This window comes from Puma concolor, chromosome A1 (assembly GCF_028749965.1).
Source record: "Puma concolor isolate L17-30 chromosome A1, mPumCon1.1.hap2, whole genome shotgun sequence".
Lineage (NCBI taxonomy): Eukaryota > Metazoa > Chordata > Mammalia > Carnivora > Felidae > Puma > Puma concolor.
The window spans coordinates 231,009,414-231,029,701 of record NC_141667.1 but is presented as its reverse complement, the minus strand read 5'-3'; the positions used below and the strand labels follow the sequence as shown (position 1 = coordinate 231,029,701).

The following is a 20,288-nucleotide window of genomic DNA, read 5'->3' as shown; positions in this document are numbered from 1 at the left end:
TTGCAATATCAGAATGCCATTACAAGTAGAAGGTGTTTAGTAATATCATTGAACCATGTAGATTAATTTCAGCTACATACCAAAGGTTGCCTATTGTATGTAGGTTCTTTGTTTTTAATTGAAGTATATTTGGCATACATTGTATTAGTTTCAGGTGTTCAACATAATGGTTCATCATTTGTATACATTGCAAAAGCATCACCGCGTAAGTCTAGTTACCATCTGTCGCAATACAAAGTTACAAACAAAAATTTTTTTTTAATTTTTTTTCTACGTTTATTTATTTTCGAGACAGAGAGAGAGCATGAACGGGGGAGGGTCAGAGAGAGAGGGAGACACAGAATCCGAAGCAGGCTCCAGGCTCTGAGCTGTCAGCACAGAGCCCGACGCGGGGCTCGAACCCACAAGCTGTGAGATCATGACCTGAGCCAGAGTCGGACGCTCAACCGACTGAGACACCCAGGCGCCCCCCAAATTTTTTTTTTCTTGTGATGAGAACTTTTCTTATTTTCTTAGCAGCTTTCAAATTTGTAATACAAAGTTACTGACTGCAGTCACCATGCTGTGCATTGCATTACATCCCCATGACTTACTTGTTTTTTAATCATGTTGGTACCTCTTGATGCCCTTCAGCCATTTTGCCCACCCCCACCTCCTTCCCCTCTGGCAACTACCGATTTCTTCTCTGTATCTATGAGTTCTGTTCTGTTTGTTACTTAGTTTTATTTTTTAGATTCCAAATATAAGTGAAATCATATGGTATTTGTCTTTCTCTGTCTGACTTATTTCACTTAGCATAATACCCTCAAAGTTCACCCATGTTATCACAAATGGCGAAGTTTCATTCGTTTTATGGCTGAGTAATATTCCACTTTTATCCATTATCTTTATCCATTTATCCATTGATGGACACTCAGGCTGTTTCCATATCTTGGCTATTGTAAAGAATGCTGCAGTAAATAGAGGAGCATATATCTTTTTTAATTAGTGTGTTTGTTTTTCAGATAAATACCCAGAAGGAATTGCTACATCATATAGCAGTTCTATTTTTAATGTTTTGAGGAACTTCCATCCTGTATTCCATAGTGGCTGCATCAGTTTACATTTCAACCAACAGTGTAGGATGGTTCTCTTTCCTCCACATCCTTGCCAACACTTGTTATTTCTTGTCGTTTTGGTAATAGCCATTTTGACAGGTGTGAGGTGATGTCACATTGTAGTTTTGATTTGCATTTCCCTGACAATGCATGGTTTGGGGCATCTTTTCACATACCCGATGGCCATCTGTGTGTTTTTTTTTTTTTTTTTTTTGGAGATGTGTCTATTCAGATCCTTTGCCCAGTTTTTAATGTGATCGTTTGTATTTTGTTATTGAGCTGTGTGAGTTCTTTATATATTATGGATATTAACCCATTATCAGATATATGATTTGCAAATACCTTCTCCCATTCAGTAAGTTGCCTTTTTATTTTGTTGATGTTTTCCTTTGCTTGTTTGGCAGACACTTTTTAGTTTGATGTTGTTCCATTTGTTTATTTTTGTTTTGTTGCCTTTGCTTTTGGAGTCAGATCCAAAAAATATCACCAAGACCAATGTCTAGCACTTACTGCTGTTTTCTTCTAAGAGTTTTGTGATTTCTGGTCTTACATTGAAGTCCTTAATCTACTTTTAGTTAATTTTTGTGTACATTATAAGATAGTGGTAAAATATAATTCTTTTGCATGTGGCTGTCCAGTTTCCCCACACCATTTATTGAAAAACGTTTTTCTTCTTGTATATTCTTGCCTCCTTTGTTGTAAATTAATTGACCATGTATGCTTGTATTCATTTCTGTGCCCTCTAGTCCATTGATATATGTGTCTGTTTTTATGTCAATACCATACTATTTTGATTACTATAGCTTTGTGATGTATTTTGAAATCAAGGAGCATAATGCCTCCAGCTTTGTTTTTCTCAAGATTGTTTTCACTGCTTGGGACCTTTTGTGGTACCACACAAATTTTAGGATTGTTATATTTCTATGAAAAATGCCAGTGGAGGGGAGCCTGGGTGGCTCAGTCAGTTAAGCATCTGACTTAGGCTCAGGTCATGATCTCGCTGTTCATGAATTCAAGCCCACATCAGGCTCTGTGCTGACAGTTCAGAGCCCGGAGCCTGCTTCAGATTCTGTGTCTCCCTCTCTCTCTGCCCCTCCCCTGCTTATGCTCTCTCTTTCAAAAATAAATAAACATTAAAAAAAAATGTTTTAATGCATTGGAATTTTGGTAGAGATTATACTGAATCTGTAAATTACTTTGGGGTAATATGGAAATTTTTACAATATTAATTATTTTAATCTAGAGCATAGAATATATTCCCATTTATTTGTGTCTTCTTTAATTTCTTTCATCTATGTCTTATAGTTTTCAGTGTACAAGTCTTTCACATCCTTGGTTAAATTTATTCCTAGGTATTTTATTTTTTTTGATGAAATTGTTAATGGGATTATTTTATTAATTTCACTTTCTGATAGTTTGTTGTTAGTGTCTAAGCATGCAGATTTTTGTACTTTGCTTTTGTACCTTGCACCTTTACTGAATTTGTTTATTGTAAGTTTTTTGGTAGAGTCTTTAGGTTTTTCTATGTATTAAATTATGTTGTCTGCAAATAGTGATAGTATTACATTTTCCTTTCCAATTTTGATGACTTTTATTTGTTTTTTTCTGCCTAATTGTTCTGGGTAGGACTTCCAATACTATGTTGAATAAAAGTGGTGAAAGTGAGTGTCTTTGCCTTGTTCCTGATCTTAAAGGAAAAGCTTTCAGTATTTCACCACTGAGTATGATATTCTGTGGGCTTGCAATATATGGCCCCTTATTATTTCGAGGTACATTCCCTCTATACTCAATTTGTTGTGAGTTTTTATCATAAATGGATATTGAATTTATCAAATGCTTTTATTCATCTATTGGGAAGTCAGAGGATTTTTATCCCTCATTTTGTTAATGTGGCTTATCATGTTGATTGATTTGCAAATGTAGAACCATCTTTCCATCCCTGGAATAAATCCCATTTGATCATGGTGTATAATCCTTTAAATGTCTTCTTGAATTCAGTTTGCTGATATTTCGTTGAGGATTTTGGCATCTATGTTCATCAGGGATATTGGCCTGTAACTTTCTTTTTTGTTGTTGTTGTGTTCTTGTCTGGTTTTAGTATCAGGGTAATGCTAACATCATAAAATGAGTTTGAGAGTATTCCCTTCTTTTCAAGTTTTTGGAAGAGTTTAAGAAGGATTGATATTAAACCTTCTTTGAAGGTTTGGTAGAATTCACTAGTGAAGCCATCTGGTCCCGGTCTTCTGTTTGTTGGGAGTTTTTTTATTACTGATTCAGTTTCCTTACTAGTAATTGGTCTGTTCGGATTTTTCTATTTATGATTCAGTTTTGGAAGATGATATGTTTCTAGGAATTAATTTAGTTCTTGTATGTTGTCTAAGTGGTTGGCATATAATTGTTCATAATAGTCCTTTATGATCTTCTGTATTTCATTTGTATCAGTTGCAATTTCTCCTCTTTATTTTCTGATTCTATTTATTTAAGCCCTCTCTATTTTTCTTTTAGTCTAGCCCAAAAGCTTGTCAATTTTGTTTACCTTTTCAAAGACCCAGCTGTTAGTTTCATTGATCTTCTCTATATCTTTTAGTTGCTATCTCATTATTTCCACTCTGATCTTTGTTATTTCCTTCCTTCTGATAACTTTGGGCTTTAACAGTTCTTCTTGTCCAGTTACTTTAGGTTTAAAGTTAGATTGCTTATTTGATATTTGTCTTGTTCCATGAGATAGGCCTATATCAATATAATCTTTCCTCTTAGAACTGCTTTTGTTGTATCCATAGATTTTGGTACATTGTATTTCCATTTTTGTTTGTCTCAAGGTATTTTTTTAATTTCTTCTTTGATTTCCTCATTGACTCATTGGTTATTCATTAGTATGCTGCTTAATCTCCCCATATTTGTGATTTTTCCAATTTTCTTTTTGTAATTGGTTTTTACCTTCGTACTATGGTTGGAAAAGATGCTTGATATGATTTCAGTCCTCTTAAATTTATTTAGACTTGTTTTGTGGACTAACGTATGATCTCTTTTGGCAAATGTTCCACATGCACTTGAGTAGAATTGTGTTTTCTACTGACTTGGGAAAGAATGTTCTGTATACATCTATTAAGTCCATCTAGTGTAATGTACCATTTAAAGTCTAATGTGTGATTTAAAGCCAATATTTCCCTATTGATTTTCTGCCTAGGTGATCTATCCATTGATGTAAGTGGGGCTTTAAAGTTCCCTACTTACTATTGTGTTGTTGTCAGTCTCTCCGTTTAGGTTTGTTAATATTCATTTTATACATTTAGGTGCTTGTATGTTGGGTGTATAAATATTTACGGATGTTGTATTTTCTTGTTGGATTGACCCCCTTTATCATTATGTAATATCCTTCTTTGTCTTTTATTATAGTCTTTATTTTCAAGTTTGTTTTGTCTGATGTCAGGACAGCTACCGCAGCTTTCTTTTGGTTTCTGTTTGCATGGAATCTTGTTCCATCCCTTCACTTTCAGTCTGTATGTGTCCTTACATCTAAAGTGAATCTCTTATAGGCAGCATATATGAGTCTTGGGTTTTTTATCCACTGAACAAACCGATGTCTTTTGATGGGAGCACTTAGTCCATTTACATTTAAAGTAGTTGCTCATAGGTCTGTACTTACTGTTATTTTATTAATTTTTTTCTGGCTGTTTGTAGTTTCTCTCTGTTCCCTTCTTTTGCTTTTTACCCTTGCGATTTGATGACTTTCTGTGGTGTTATGCTTAGATTCCTTTCTCATTATCTTTTTAAGTTTATTTATTTTGAGAGAGAGAGTGCAAGTGGGGGATGGGCAGAGAGAGAGGAGAGAGAATCCCAAGCAGGATCCGTGCTGTAAGTGCAGAGACCGATGTGAGGCTCAATCTCACGAACTGTGAAATCGTAACCTAAGCCGAGATCAAGAGGCAGAAGCTTAACTGACTGAGCCACCCCAATGCCCCTTATTATATTTTATGTATCTTTTTAGAGGTTTTTGCTTTGTGGTTACCATGAGACTGACATCTAACAGCCTATATATTTAATAGTCTATTTTAAGTTGATAGCAAGTTAAGTTTGAATGCATTCTAAAACTCTGCATTTTTGTGTTTTTGATGTCACATTTTACATCTCTGTGTATCCCTTAAGTAATTAGTATATTGTTATTTTACTATGTCTTTTAACATTCATACTAACTGTGATTAGTCCACTTTTTTTTTTACTATATATTTACCTTTACCTGTGAGATTTTTACTTTCATGTGTTCACTTATCACTAATTAGTGTGCCCTTTGTTTTAAGCTTAATGCAGTCTCTTCAACATTTCTTTTAGGGCCAATTCAGTGGTGATGAACTGCTTTAGCTTCTGCTTGTCTGCAGAAATCCTTATCTCTTTTTTAATTCTAAATGATAATCTTGCCGCATACAATATTCTTGTTTGGAAGTTTTTTAGGGAAGTTTTTAGCCATTATTTCTTGAAATAAGTTTTCTTCCCCTTTCTCTCTCTCTCTCTTCCTCCTGGAAGCCCTGTATTCTGCTTGATGTTGTCTAATAGGTCCCTTAAGCTATCTTTTTTTTTTTAATTATTTTTTTCTTTCTGCTTTTCTATTTGGGTGAGTTCTACTGCCCTGTCTCCCAGATCACTGATTCTTCCTTCTGCCTCATCTAGTCTGCTGTTAAACCTTTTAAATATATATTTTTAGTGCAGTCAGTTGTGTTCTTCAGCTCTGTGACTTCTGTTTGGGACTTTCTGATCTTTTCTTATTTTTCTTCTATGTTGAAATCTTTCTGTGTGCATCCATTCTTCTCCTCAGTTCAGTGAGCATCTTTATGACCATTACTTTAACTCCTTATCAGGCATATTATATATCTCCATTTCAGTAAAGTTTTTTTTTTTTTTTTTCTCCTGGGTTTTATCTTGTTCTTTTGTTGGGAATATATTCCTCTGTTTCCTCATTTTGCTTGACTCTCTCTGTTTGTTTCTATGTGTTAGGCAAAATAGCTATCTCACCCAGTCTTAAGGGGGTGGCCCTATGTAAGCAATGAACCTTAATATTTAACTTTGCCCTAGCTCTTGGTTGTCTCTGGAACTGTCTCTCTGGTTGTTTAAGACTCATAGGGTCTAGAAATGCAATCCCCCTGGCCACCAGAGCCTAAAACTCAAGGGCATCCCCTTGTGTGAGCTGTGCACACGTGCTGGCTTTGGTAGGTCAAGGGGCACAGGGGTGACATTATAGGAGCAACACAAGAGGTGCAAATCCAAAGCAGCGGCATGGGGGATGGGAGTTGCCACTGGTTGGTTAGAGTGAGTGCAAAAATAGTACTTCCCAGTGCCAGCACCAGCAAGGTAGAGAAAGAAGGTAAAAATGTCACCCACCAGCACCTCCATCCCTAGGCAGAGTCCCAACAGTCTTTTGCCCTTCTAACACGTGCCTTAATATCAGCAACTTTATCTTCTTCACATATGGTCTAGGCTCTTCTCTAACTGCTGCTTTTTCACTGGGTCCCAGGGAGAGTGAATCTGCATGTGAGCCTTTTAAGAGCAGAAACTCTCTCTTTCCCTCCCGCCCTATTGCTCTCGTGGATATAAGCCCTGTTCATTTTCCAAGTGACCCATTTGGGGGCTCATTTCTCTGATGCAGGTCCCAAGGGATGGGGTGGCTAATGTGGAAACAAACTCCATGCTCCTCAGGGAGGAATTCCTTATTCATGAGACCCCTCCCCGTGGTGGGTCACCACTCTGAGGGTAGGATTTTTTTGTCAAGACCACGTATCTGCCTCTCCTACCTGTCCTGACGTGGCTCTTTTACCCTTTGTTGTAAAGTAGCTGTTCAGCTAGTTCTCAAGTTCTTTCCAGGGGGAACTGTTCCGTATGTAGTATAGATTTGTTGTGTCCTTAGGAGGAGGTAAGTTCAGGATGGTTCTATGCCACTGTCTCAAACTGCCTCCTTGTATAGGTTCTAGATAAAGACATCTTGCTTATGCATCAAGTTGTTCTGCAACTACTCACAGTCTGCTTTTTTTACATTGATGTTTACTGATAGCCTGTTGTATGGCAGTCATTGAGGACACAAAAATGAACAAACCAAAATTCTGGAGTTCACAGTCTGGTAAGAAACATAAAGGGGTAGAACAACATTATGGAAGCAGAGGGTAGAGGCACTTGGCAGTCTCTCTGCAGCGGGTGGGGGGGCAGGGGAGGAGAAATAGTTGTTGTAATAGTAGAGGATTTAACAGAGGAGATAACACCTAACTGAATCTCTCCAGGGAATAGAAGTTTTCCAAATAGACCAGGGGTAGGAAGGCATTTGAGGCATTTAGGAAATTGCAGAAGGGGTATAATGACATGGTGTGCACCAAACCTAGGAGGTAGTAATGGGGGAGCCAGATTGCCAAAGGCCCCCTCATATACTACATCACGGAACAGAGACATCCAGGAGGTGATTAGAAGTCCCTTAAGGAAGGGGATGCCTGGGTGGCTCAGTCGCTTAAGTGTCCGACTCCTGATTTCAGCACAGGTTGTGATCTCACAGCTCATGAGTTTGAGTCCCAGATTGGGCTCTGTGTGGTGTCAGCAAGAAGGCTGCTTGGAATCCTCTTTGCCCCTCCTCTGCTTATATGCTTGCTCTCTCTCTCTCTCCCCCCCCTTCCTCCCTCCCTCTCTCTCAAAATAAATAAGTAAACTTTAAAAAAAAATTAAAAATTTTAAAAATCTAGAAAAACACAATAACCCCAATTTTTTTAATGATGGAATATTTTAAATGCAACTTTACAGTTTAGTCGTTTACTTAAAGTTTCTTTATGTAACCAAACAGGCAAATCAAACAAGCAAAAAATTGTCCTTTGTATATAAATGTATGCTTTAAAAAAGTTGGGGCCTTAAAAAAAAGTCGGAGCCTTTTTTTCCCTAGAGCTAGAAAAGTTCCAGTTAGTGAACACACAGTGTAATATTAGTTTCAGGTGTATAATCTAGTAATAAAACACATGTTAAACTGAAAATAATGTGGTATTAGCACATGAATGGACAGACTAATAAAATTCTAAAAACAGACCTAAATGCATGTGGAAATTTAGAATTTTATAATAATGATCACACCAAAAATTTGACGTAAGAAATCCACTTTTCCTAAATCTAAAAAACTACTCTCTATAGTCTTCTCCGTAAAATTTATTTACATAAATAGCCTAAAAATAAACTTTATGTCTAAACACTTATGAATTCTACAAAAATCAGTACCAAATTATCTACACTAAGAATAAAACAGCTAAGACAATTATGACAAGATAAATAAATAAGGGAAGAGAAGTAACGTAAGAGCAAAAAACTTGTAAGACAGTTAAAAGTGACATTTAAACACGGTTTAGGAAACAACTTATCGACCCCTTGAAGAATGGCAGGAATTCTAATAGATATTACAGTAAATAATGCCCCTTCCTTTCCGACATCTAAACAAGACCATTTGCTAGAGGTCGTTTGAAGGTCAGAAGACATTCAGGACAGAAAAATTAGCTTTAATGGTATGAGATTGAGGACCCTGGGGAGGAACAGAGAAGCCTGCACAAAAGAGGGGATGTTCAAGTTGACTGTGAAGGAGTAGGGTTCACCTGATAGAAAAGAAGGAGGCAGGGGCAAGGGGTGAAGGAACCCACTCTTGACATGGAAATGGAATGAACATGGCCTGGCCACAGTTGAGGAAGCTTGTGGGGGAAAAGCAGGATGGAGGCAGAAAAGGTAGATTAGAGCTACATATTGACTGGTCAGTTATGCCATGCCAAGAAATGTTACCTGGATCCCACAGGCATCAGGGAAACTATCCAGTGCATGATTTTTAAATCAAGAGGAATATGATTAGGTTGAGACAGGACAGTGAGGAAAGAATTCGTTGCTTCCTCTCTGGCCTGTTATTACCCAGAAGCCAGCAGCTCTGTCACAGTTGGTCTCCTGCCTCTGTTCCTTTCTCCACGGTGTGGGGACTTCTTCCGTGGTCTCCTTGATCTTAGTGGCTTCCTGTCACCATCAGGAGAACCCTGGTCCCCTTTGTTAACCTGGCATGCAGGGTCCCACACATCACCCTTGCCTTCCTCATAACCCTCATCAGCCCCTGCTCCTTCATCTGGCCCTAGGCACTGGAATACAAACTATTGCCAGGGTGTGAGACATGACCGGTCTTCTTCAGCTCTCTTAGCTTCCACACGCTCTCCCTTCCCATCATCCTTTTACACCGTGCAAAGTTTCATATTGTGCCAAGCACAGTACCTGGCCCACTGTAGCCACTCAAATGTTTGTTGAATGAACACATGAGTAAATGATTGGATTAAAGTTCCTCTGAGTTTTCATGTGCCCCTGAAAATTTTTCCTGACTTTCCTTGAGCTTGCCATAGCTTGTCTTTCTTTCTGTTTTCATTCTTTAGCTCCTGTGCCTACCAGTTTTTTCTACTGCCTTAGAGTTGATTGCTTTTTATCCATCGCCCATCCCCCAGAGGCTGTAAACAACTTAGGGAAAGGGATTATCTTTTATCTCTATATCCCATGTTCTAACACAGTGCCTAGTACACATTCATCTCAATAAATGTTGGTGGGTAATTAGGTTCAGGCAGTGGGGGGGTGGGTAGGGAACTTGGGGAATCAAAACAAAAACAATGTTTACAAGGGCATAATCAACACTAGAAAGAAGAGATTAATTATTCTCTTAGTGCTAGAGAATACAGGTTCCCTAGGGCTGGAGGAAGAAGGCAATTTCAAGTATTCACCTTGGCAAAAGAGAGAATGACATGACTTCCCCCGGAACCACTCTGCCCTGCCCTCATGGCTATTTGGATCCCTCCTCATAGATTATTTACACAATGGACACCCGGACGCAAATACTCCATAAATCCCAGATGATGCAGTGCCTTGTAGGGGCCCTGCATTTCTAAGCCATTCAGAAAAGAATAATCTCCATACATTTCATACAGTACCATTTAATCTTTTTTTTTTTTTTACCACCTAATATTAATTAAATCTTAAATCTAATGCTATCTTACATCCTGGTTTCTGTTGCAGAATAAAGACCCCAAGATGGCTCGGGTTGCACTGGAATCTCTATACAGATTACTCTGGGTTTACATGATTCGAATTAAATGTGAAAGCAACACAGCTACTCAGAGGTAAGGATCTGGTTTAGGTTAATGGTAACTACCTCACTGAGTTAGTGGTAACCATTACTCAGCCAATAAAGAGGGTGTTTTGTTTTACTGCTACCTGTATTAACCAAAGTAAAAACTATTCAAAGTTGACACTTTCTAAAAGATCTAAGTCCTAAGGACATTTTCAGTCTTTGCTTAGTCAGTAGCTCAGCAGCCATTACAGAAACTTTGGCCTCTACTAGGACGGCAAGCTTCCACGGCCAAGGTTGCATTCACCGTGTTAACAAAGCACATGGCTATGATCTTCCAACTGCCCTTAGTTTTGCAGAAAAACTTGATAGAGTAATTATGCTGATGAAAAAGGGATGAAGTGGTTTGTTTTCTTTTTCTGAATTCTCTCTGATACTTAGATAAGATGAAACATCTGCCATTTTCACTTACAGAACTGGAGCTCAGCCAATCTTGCTTGTGTTCTCTTTTTTTCTCCCTATCTTTCAGCCGTCTTATAACCATCATCACAACACTTTTCCCCAAAGGGTCCCGTGGTGTGGTGCCAAGGGATATGCCTCTGAACATCTTTGTGAAAATCATCCAGTTCATTGCCCAGGTAATGGAGAAGCTTCTGGTAGTGGGAATGATCTAACTGCCTTCAAGTAGCCAGTCTCCTTCCTAGCAAGTGCTACCAGGTGAAAAGTCTGAAGTAATAGCTTATGTGGAAAGACTTTGCAGGATAGTGTTGTCAGTGTTTTCACACGTAGCTTTTTTTTTTTTTTTTCTTCAAAACAAATAGTGCCATGGGTACGTCAAGTGTTTTCAGCGTCTGTCACATGAAGGAGCGGAGAGAGTTTAAGTGACTCATCCAAGGCCATAGAACCTATTAGTAAAAGGGCCTCTTGACTCCCAGTCCCTGTTTTGTCCCGATGCTCTGCTCTGGATTCTGCAAGTCAGGAGGAAGCCAAGAGTCTGGTGTTTGGAGGAAATCAAAAGATTGCTTTGTGAAATTTGAGGAGTAAAGAAAAATGCTCTTTCACCCCGTGAGAAAGAAGCATGAGTAGGAATATTAGAATTTATCAAGCACTTACTCTTTGCCAGGAACTTTTTTTTTAATTTTTTAATGTTTATTTATTTTTGAGAGAGAGAGAGAGAGGGAGAGGCAGAGCATGAGCATGAGCAGGGAAGGGGCAGAGACAGACAAAAACACAGAATCCAAAGGAGGCTCCAGGCTCTGAGCAGTCAGCACAAAGCCTGATGAGGGGCTTGCACTCAGGAGCCATGAGATCATGACCTGAGCTGAAGACAGATGCTTCACCAACTGAGCCACCCAGGCGCCCCTGCCAGGAACTTTTCTAAGAACTTACAGGTACTAATTTCCTTAAAAACTGGGTCCAATAATGGTAAACATAGATTTTAGTATTTAGTTTACTATTTAGACCCAAGATTTTTACTTTTTAAATCACACTTTGTGGGTAAATGGTTATATCCCAACTTTGACTTCCTCGTGACTTACAGAACAATGTGAAAAGATAATTATCCCAGTTCAGCCTCTGCTACAAGCCAGCTCTATACCCTTAAACAAGTCAGAGAGCATCTTTCTTCTGTGTCTTGAACTGTAAAATGAACTGTAAAACGTGGAGGGAAATGCTCGCCCAGTGTACTTCAGAATGCTGTGTGGATAAAGGGAAATTATAGGCATGAAAATACTATTAGTACAATTGACATTGACATAAAGATGTAAGGGTCAGTCGTTACTTCACAGACTAGTAATGTATAATATCTCTCTATGTGTTCGGATAATGAGATGCCTCTGTCATATTTGCTCTTAGGAAAAAGACGTTTCTTGCTTTTTGGGCAGATGAATTAATGTGATTTTTCTGCATATAGTTATCACGTGCCTGAGAATGTGTTTTGCTTATTCCAGAATATTGTTTAAAATGAACCAGTCATATCATAGCAGCCACTGTCTCAAACCATCAGAATCTGGCTTCTGCTTTCTCACTTACGTAATCATAGTATGTCTTATTTGTTGATTGTTCGTTTCGCTTTCAGACATTGTCCATTATAATATGAGCCCAAGGATTTGAAACGTTAGAGAATAGGAGAAGATGGTCATTTTGCAGTGGTATTTTTAAACATATATTTTAAACTGAGTTTCAAGAGGTGATCAGCATTTGCTTTACAAGCAGAAAGTGTTGAGACTGTATTTAAGCCCAGACATTCCAAGTGTTTTGGTTTTTCATTTGGGGGATTTGTTTTTTGCTTTTTGTTTTCTCATTAGTCATTCCAGGCTTTAGGGGCTAAATTCCACATTTTACATAACAAAAGCATCTCTGTACATCACATGAAAATGGGCAGCTTCACCCAAGGCTCTAAGGGGCATGGTCTTCCTTCAGGGATTCTCTTGATGCATAAAACTGAACAGCATCTTGCTTCTTGTAGCAACCACCTGTTGGTGGCCTAACATGAAAATAGACACTTCACACTGAATTTGTATTTTAAAATCTTTGTTTTGTTGTCTCTTTTCCACTACAGGAACGCTTAGATTTTGCCATGAAAGAAATTATTTTTGATTTTCTCTGTGTGGGAAAACCAGCAAAAGCTTTCAGCCTCAACCCAGAGGTATGAATGAAATGATCCTTTTATGTACCTCTAACCGAGCCGTACCTTTGCTTTGCGACTTTGGGGAATAGGGCGAAGGCCATTTTCTTGAAAAGTCTTCTGTTTCTTTCTGTCCGTGTTTATTTGACTAACAATCATAGATGATGGAATTTCAGGAGTCAGGTTTTGGGTGAACAGACTTAGGATGAAAGCAAGTTTATGTGCCACCATATTCTGTGCTCGGATGATAGAGCAAACCTTGCCCCAAAAGATAATTTGCCACTACAGGTCACGGTGTTTTCTTTTAGACAAGTCAGTACTTATAGCTGTTTTGATGCAGATGAACAAGTTGAGTCCTGGGAAGTGTTGAAACAGAGAAGAATGAACGCATGTGATAATAAAATACTAGAATCGAATGAAATCGAGTGATGTATGGATCTATGTTTCTGTGGCAGCGTCACAACTCAAGGACCAGGCAGATCCTGAAAGTGATGGGCACAACACATGGTTGGAGTGACCTATGCAAATGAGAAGCACATCCCAGTTTAAACTTTAAGAACACTGGTGGCCAACAGAACTGTGCCTGGCAGGGTGCCTCTTTGCAGTCTTTTCCCTATGATACTGTAGAAAGAACGCTAAACCAGAAGGCAACAGTATTGGATTTGCCCCTTGACACAGGCCTTACCACTTAAACTAGCTCTAAGACATTTATCTCTGAGCTTCAGCTTTTTTTGCCAGGAAAATGAACAAAATACTTTTCTAGATCACTCATAGAATAATTGTGATACTGTGACATTACAAGCTCTTAAGCAACAAAACAAAACCAAAAAAAAAAACAAACCAAACCAAAAAAAAAAACAAAAAAACAACCCACCATAGAAGTTTTTTTTAAAAAAGAATGTTCGTATCATCACTGTACTATTTTGTCTGGCTCCTTCATTCTGTCAGTAAGGACAGAGGCTCGAAATCAGCACCTGGTTAATAGCAAAAGGAACCACATCTCCTGGTTCCACAGCCTGTATTCTCTTCTTTGTGCTAAGGTTGCCATGTGTCTAGGGACAGCTGGAAAAGCCCCAAAATGGGAGTTTTTGTCTTGTGTCTAATGACATCACAGTCTTCTGGAATGGCTACAGCCAGGGTCAAGGGAAGAGGGACAGAGTTGATGCCAATCCAGAACATTTGGGCTAGAATGGGGCCCAGAACCCTAGGTAAAGAGTCTTCTCCTGCTGGGAAGTTTCTCAAAATATTTTTCACTTCTCAGGGGTCATGGCTTTAACAGCCCTCAGAATTACCAGGTTATTAGTCTAAAAAGAACATACTGAAAGCTACCATCATCATCACCATGTATAAAATTTACCCTTTATTCTTTCCTCAGACTCCTCAGTCAATGAATAATTGGTTAGCCTCTTTGTGCAGAACAATTGGAATTATGGGGTTTTTAATTTTTAAAACTACAAAAAGACATTTGAGTATCTTCTTCCATTTCTCCTGAGCTTATATGGTTATGGAAGAGTTTATCACTAGTTGGTGATTAGAAGCTTAAAGGCATATCTGTGATCTCACTCAAGAGCACACACAAGGATGAGGATAGTCTATAAAGTAGATGTCACACTTGATAAAATATGTTGTAGGTCACAGTTGCCCAAGAAACATATTCAAATTGTGTCTTAAATCATATTTTGGAAATAGCTTGTGGAACAGTGCCTAGAGATGTAAATGATTATCTTACTACAAAGTTTATAGTGCATCACCACTCAACAGTCCAGTAATTTCCAGATAAGTGTCCCATTTTAGTTCAGACTGAGATGGCTTCTATATGCATCTTCATCATCATAAGAACTTACTCATCTGTGAGAAGTTTCTAGGTCATCCATTTCTCTAATTTTTGTCATGACCTGAAATAACATGTAACTGGATGTCCTAGCCAGCACCAGAGACAAAAAGAAGAAATAAAAGGCATAAGGATTGGAAATGAAGAAACAAAACTCTTTTTTATTCACAGACAACATGATTGCATATGTAGAAACTGCCAAAGACTCTACAGAAAATCGGCTTAGCTAATACATTATTTTAGACAGTTTGTAGGATAGGGGTGCCTGAGTGGCTCAGTCAATTGAGCGTCGAACTTTGGCTCAGGTCATGATCTTGCCATTCGTGGGTTCAGGCCCTGCATTGAGCTCTATGCGGACAGTTCAGAGCCTGCAGCCTGCTTCAGAGTCTGTGTCTCCCTCTCTCTCTGCCCCACCCCAACTTATGCCCTGTCTCTCTCTGCCTCTCAAAAATAAAAATAATTTGAAAAAATTTTTAGAAGGTTTGTAGGATACAAGATAAATATAGAGGGGCACCTGTCTGATTCATTTGGTAGAGCTTGAGATTCTTCATCTCAGGGCCATGAGTTCAAGCCCCAAGTTGGGAAGGAGCCTACTTAAAAAAAAAAAAAAAAAAAAAAGATAAATATATAAAATCAATGTATTTCTATATTATGGTAATGAACAATTAGAAACCAAACAATGTTACCTCTGGGACACAGCAAAGGCGGTCATAAGAGGGAAGTATATAGCAATCCAGGCCTTCCTAAAGAAGGAAGAAAGGTCTCAGATATACAACCTAACCTTATACCTTAAAGAACAGCCAAAACCAAAACCAGCAGAAGACAGGAAATTATATAGATTAGAGCAGAAATCAATGCTATTGAAACCAAAAATATCAGTAGAACAGATCAATGAAACCAGAAGTTGGTTCTTTGAAAGAATTAACAAAATTGATAAACCATTAGCCAGTTTGATCAAAAAGAAAAAGGAAAGGACCCAAATAAATAAAATCAAGAATGAAAGAGGAGAGATCACAACCAACACAGCAGAAATAAAAACAATAATAAGAGAATATTATGAGCAATTATACACCAATAAAATGGGCAATCTGGAAGAAATGGACAAATTCCTAGAAACATATACACTACCAAAACTGAAACAAGAAGACATGGAAAATTTGAACAGACCCATAACCAGTAAAGAAGTCGAATTAGTAATCAAAAATCTCTAAAAAACAAGAGTGCAAGGCCAGATGGCTTTCCAGGGGAATTCTACCAAACATTTAAGGAAGAGTTAACACCTATTCTCTTGAAGCTGTTCCAAACAATAGAAATGGAAGGAAAACTTCCAAACTCTTTCTATGAAGCCAGCATGACCTTGATTCCAAAACCAGACAGAGACCCCACTAAAAAGGAGAACTATAGACCAATTTCCCTGAGGAACATGGATGCAAAAATCTTCAACAAGATATTAGCCAACCAGATCCAACAATACATTAAAAAAATTATTCACCACGACCAAGTGGGATTTATACCTGGGATGTAAGGCTGGTTCAATATCCACAAAACAATTAATGTGCTTCACATCAATAAAAGAAAGGACAAGAACCACATGATCCTCTCAATAGATGCAGAAAAAGCATTTGACAAAATACAGCATCCTTTCTTGATAAAAAGCCTCAAGAAAGTAGGGATAGAAGGATCATACCTCAAGATCATAAAAGCCATATATGAATGACCAAACGCTGATATCTTCAATGGGGAAAAACTGAGAGCTTTCCCCCTCAGGTCAGGAACAAGACAGGGATGTCCACTCTCACCACTGTCATTCAACATAGTATTGGAAGTCTTAGCCTCAGCAATCAGACAACACAAAGAAATAAAAGGCATCCAAATCGGCCAGGAGGAGGTCAAACTTTCACTCTTCACAGATGACATGATACTCTATATGGAAAACCCAAAAGATTCCACCAAAAAACTACTAGAACTGATCCATGGATTCAGAAAAGTTGCAAGATATAAAATCAATGCACAGAAATTGGTTGCATTCCTATACACCAACAATGAAGCAACAGAAAGAGAAATCAAGGAATCGATCCCATTTACAATTGCACCAAAAGCCATAAAATACCTAGGAATAAATCTAACCAAAGAGGTGACAAATTATACACTGAAAACTATAGAAACCTAATGAAAGAAATTGAAAAAGACACCAAAAAAAATGGAAAAAGATTCCATGCTCCTGGATAGGAAGAACAAATATTGTTAAAATGTCGATACTACCCAAAGCAATCTACATAGTCAATGCAATCCCTATCATAATAACACCAGCATTTTTCACGGAGCTAGAACAAACAATCCTAAAATTTGTACAGAACAAGAAAAGACCCTGAATAGCCAAAGCAATCTTGAAAAAGAAAACCAAAGCAGGAGGCATCACAATCCCAGACTTCAGGCTATACGACAAAGCTGTAATTATCAAGACAGTATGGGACTGGCACAAGAACGGACTCTCAGATCAGTGGAACTGAACAGAGAACCCAGAAATGGACCCACAAACATATGGCCAGCAGGAAAGACAAAGCAGGAAAGAATATCCAATGGAATAAAGACAGTCTCTTCAGCAAGTGGTGCTGGGAAAACTGGACAGCGACATGCAGAAAAATGAACCTGGACCACTTACTTACCCCATACGCAAAATAAAGTCAAAATGGATGAAAGACCTAAATGTAAGACAGGAAGCCACCAAAATCCTCGAGGAGAAAGCAGGCAAAAACCTCTTTGATCTTGGCCGTGGCAACTTCTTACTCAACACATCTTTGGAGGCAAGGGAAACAAAATGAACTATTGGGACCTCATCAAAATAAAAAGCTTTGCACAGTGAAGAAACAATCAGCAAAACTATAAGGCAACCAAGAGAATGGGAGAAGATATTTTCAGATTACATATCAGATAAAGGGCTAGTATCCAAAATCTATAAAGACTTAACAAACTCAACACCCAGAAAACAAATAATCCAGTGAAGAAATGGGCAAAAGATAGGAATAGACACTTCTCCAAAGAAGACATCCAGATGGCCAACCGACACATGAAAAAATGCTCAGCTTCACTCATCATCAGGGAAATGCAAATCAAAACCACAATGAGATACCACCTTACACCTGTCAGAATGGCTAGCATTAACAACTCAGGCAACAGCAGATGTTGGTGAGGATGTGGAGAAAGAGGATCTCTTTTGCATTGTTGGTGGGAATGCGAGCTGGTGCAGCCACTCTGGAAAACAGTATGGAGGTTCCTCAAAAAATTAAAAATAGAACTACCCTGTGACCCAACAATTGCACTACTAGGTGTTTATCCAAGGGATACAGGTATGCTGTTTTGAAGGGGGCATGCACCCCAATGTTTATAGCAGCACTATCAACAGTAGCCAAAGTATGGAAAGAGCCCAAATGTCCATCGATGGATGAATGGATAAAGAAGATGTGGTATATATATACAATGGAGTATTACTCGGCAATCAAAAAGAATGAAATCTTGCCATTTGCAACTACGTGGATGGAACTAGAGGGTATTATGCTAAGTGAAATTAGAGAAAGAAAAATATCATATGACTTCACTCATATGGGGACTTTAAGACACAGAACAGATGAACAAAAGGGAAGGGAAGCAAAAATAATATAAAAACAGGGAGGAGGACAACATAAGAGACTCTTAAATATGGAGAACAAACAGAGAGTTACTGGAGGGGTTGTGGGAGACGGGATGGGCTAAGTGGGTAAGGAATCTACTCCTGAAATCATTATTGTACTATATCCTAACTAACTTGGATGTAAATTAAAAAAAGAAAAAAAAAAGAAATTGAAGAATTTATCACAGCAATGAAAACAAAGTACTTAGCACTAAAGCTAACAATTATATATAAGATTTGTGTACTGAAAAGTAAAAGATGTTGAGGAAAATCATAGACAACCCAAATAAACAGAGAGAAATACTATTTGTGGACTGAAAGATTGAAGACTATAAAAAGGTCAGTTGTCCCCAAATTAATCTATATATGTTAAACGATAATCCCATTAATAATCCCAGTTAAAATCCTTATAGGATTTTCTATAGAAATCAACAAACTTATTCTAAAATTTATACGGAAAGTATAAGGAATTAGAATAACCAACATAATGCTGAAAAAGAAGAAGAAAAATTGGAGGACTAGTATATCCTGATTTCCAAACATACTGAAAAGCTACAATAGCGTAGTACTGGCAGAAAAGTGATTTTAAAGACTAATGGAACAGAAAAGAGACTCCAAAAATAGACCCACATATATATGGCCACTTTATTTTCAACAACATTTTCAAGTTATTTCCATGGATAAAGGGTAGCCTTTTCAATGAATGGTGCTGAACAATTGGACATCCACTTGCAAAATAATGAAGTTCAATCCATAATTTGCACAGTAAGCAAAAATTAAGTCAAAATGTATCGCAAACCTAAGTGTAAAATCCAACATTATAAATCTTCCAGCAGAAAACATACGATAAAATCTTTGTAATCTTTGAGTGGACAAAAATGTCTTAGGGCACAAAAATCATGAATTACAAAAAAAAAAAAAAATTGGTAAATCAAACATCATAATAAAAATATGTCTGCACTTTAAGAGAGACTGTTAATAAAGCATAGAGTAGCTGACTGGGAAGAAACTATTTGCAAAACATATCGATAAAGCACTTGTATCTAACATATAAAGAACTCTCACAGCTCAACAGTAAGAACTCCATTTTTTAAATGGGCAAAATGAACAGCCTCTTCCCCAAAGAAGACATACAAATGACTGATAAACCTATGAAAAGATGTTCAACATCATTAGTCATGAGGGAAATGCAAGTTAAAACCACACTGAGACGTGCTGAGAAGGATGTTGAGCACCTGGAACTTGATACTACTTTGGTGAGAACACAAAAAGGCACCACCATTTTAGAGAACAGTTCGGCAATTTCCTTTAAATTTAAACATACGCTTACTGTATGATCCACCATTTCTACTCCAAGGTATTTATCCAAGAGAAATTAAAGCTCCGAAAGTTCCAAAAAGGTTTCTATGAATATTTATTCATAGAATAAACATTTTTAAATGAGGACATACTAGTCCTCCATTTTTTTTCTTCTTTTTCAGCATTCTGTTGGTTATTCTCATTCCTTATACTTTCCCTATAAATTTTAGAATAAGCTTTATTGATATAACTAAAAACAGGAAAGTAACTCATGTTCAACACCTAGTGAGTGGCTGAACAAGTTGTGTGCATCATCAATGTAGTGGAATACTATTCAGCAATGAAAACAAACAAAGGAACAAATGACTTCTATTGCAACAACGTCTCAAAAGCTTGATGCTATGTCAAAGAAGCAAGACACAAAAGACTATGTACTGTTGCATTCCATTCTGGAAAAGGTGAGATACTAGAAGGCAGAAATTAGACAATGACTGTCAGAGGCTGGGATGGAAAGTGGACTGACTCTAAAGAGGCATGAGGGAACTTTTGGGGATGATGGAAATAACTTTATATCTTGAATGTGATGACAGTTACCTGACTGTATAAGTTTCTCAAAAGTCAAAGAACTGTGCAACTGTGTATGTTTTACTCTATGCAAATTATGTCTCTATAAACCT

At 37.8% G+C, this 20,288-nt stretch overlaps 1 protein-coding gene across 8 annotated transcripts in view; it reads left to right on the top strand.

Moving 5' to 3' along the window:
• The window catches only part of FRY (FRY microtubule binding protein), a 463,051-nt gene that overhangs the window by 301,647 nt on the left and 141,116 nt on the right, over positions 1-20,288 (top strand). For all 8 annotated transcript variants that reach the window (XM_086714061.1, XM_086714067.1, XM_086714035.1 and 5 more), the window contains 3 exons: positions 10,137-10,240; positions 10,718-10,826; positions 12,749-12,835. In XM_086714061.1, coding sequence (XP_086570187.1) covers positions 10,137-10,240; positions 10,718-10,826; positions 12,749-12,835 — 300 coding nt within the window. The remainder of the gene's footprint in view (positions 1-10,136; positions 10,241-10,717; positions 10,827-12,748; positions 12,836-20,288) is intronic.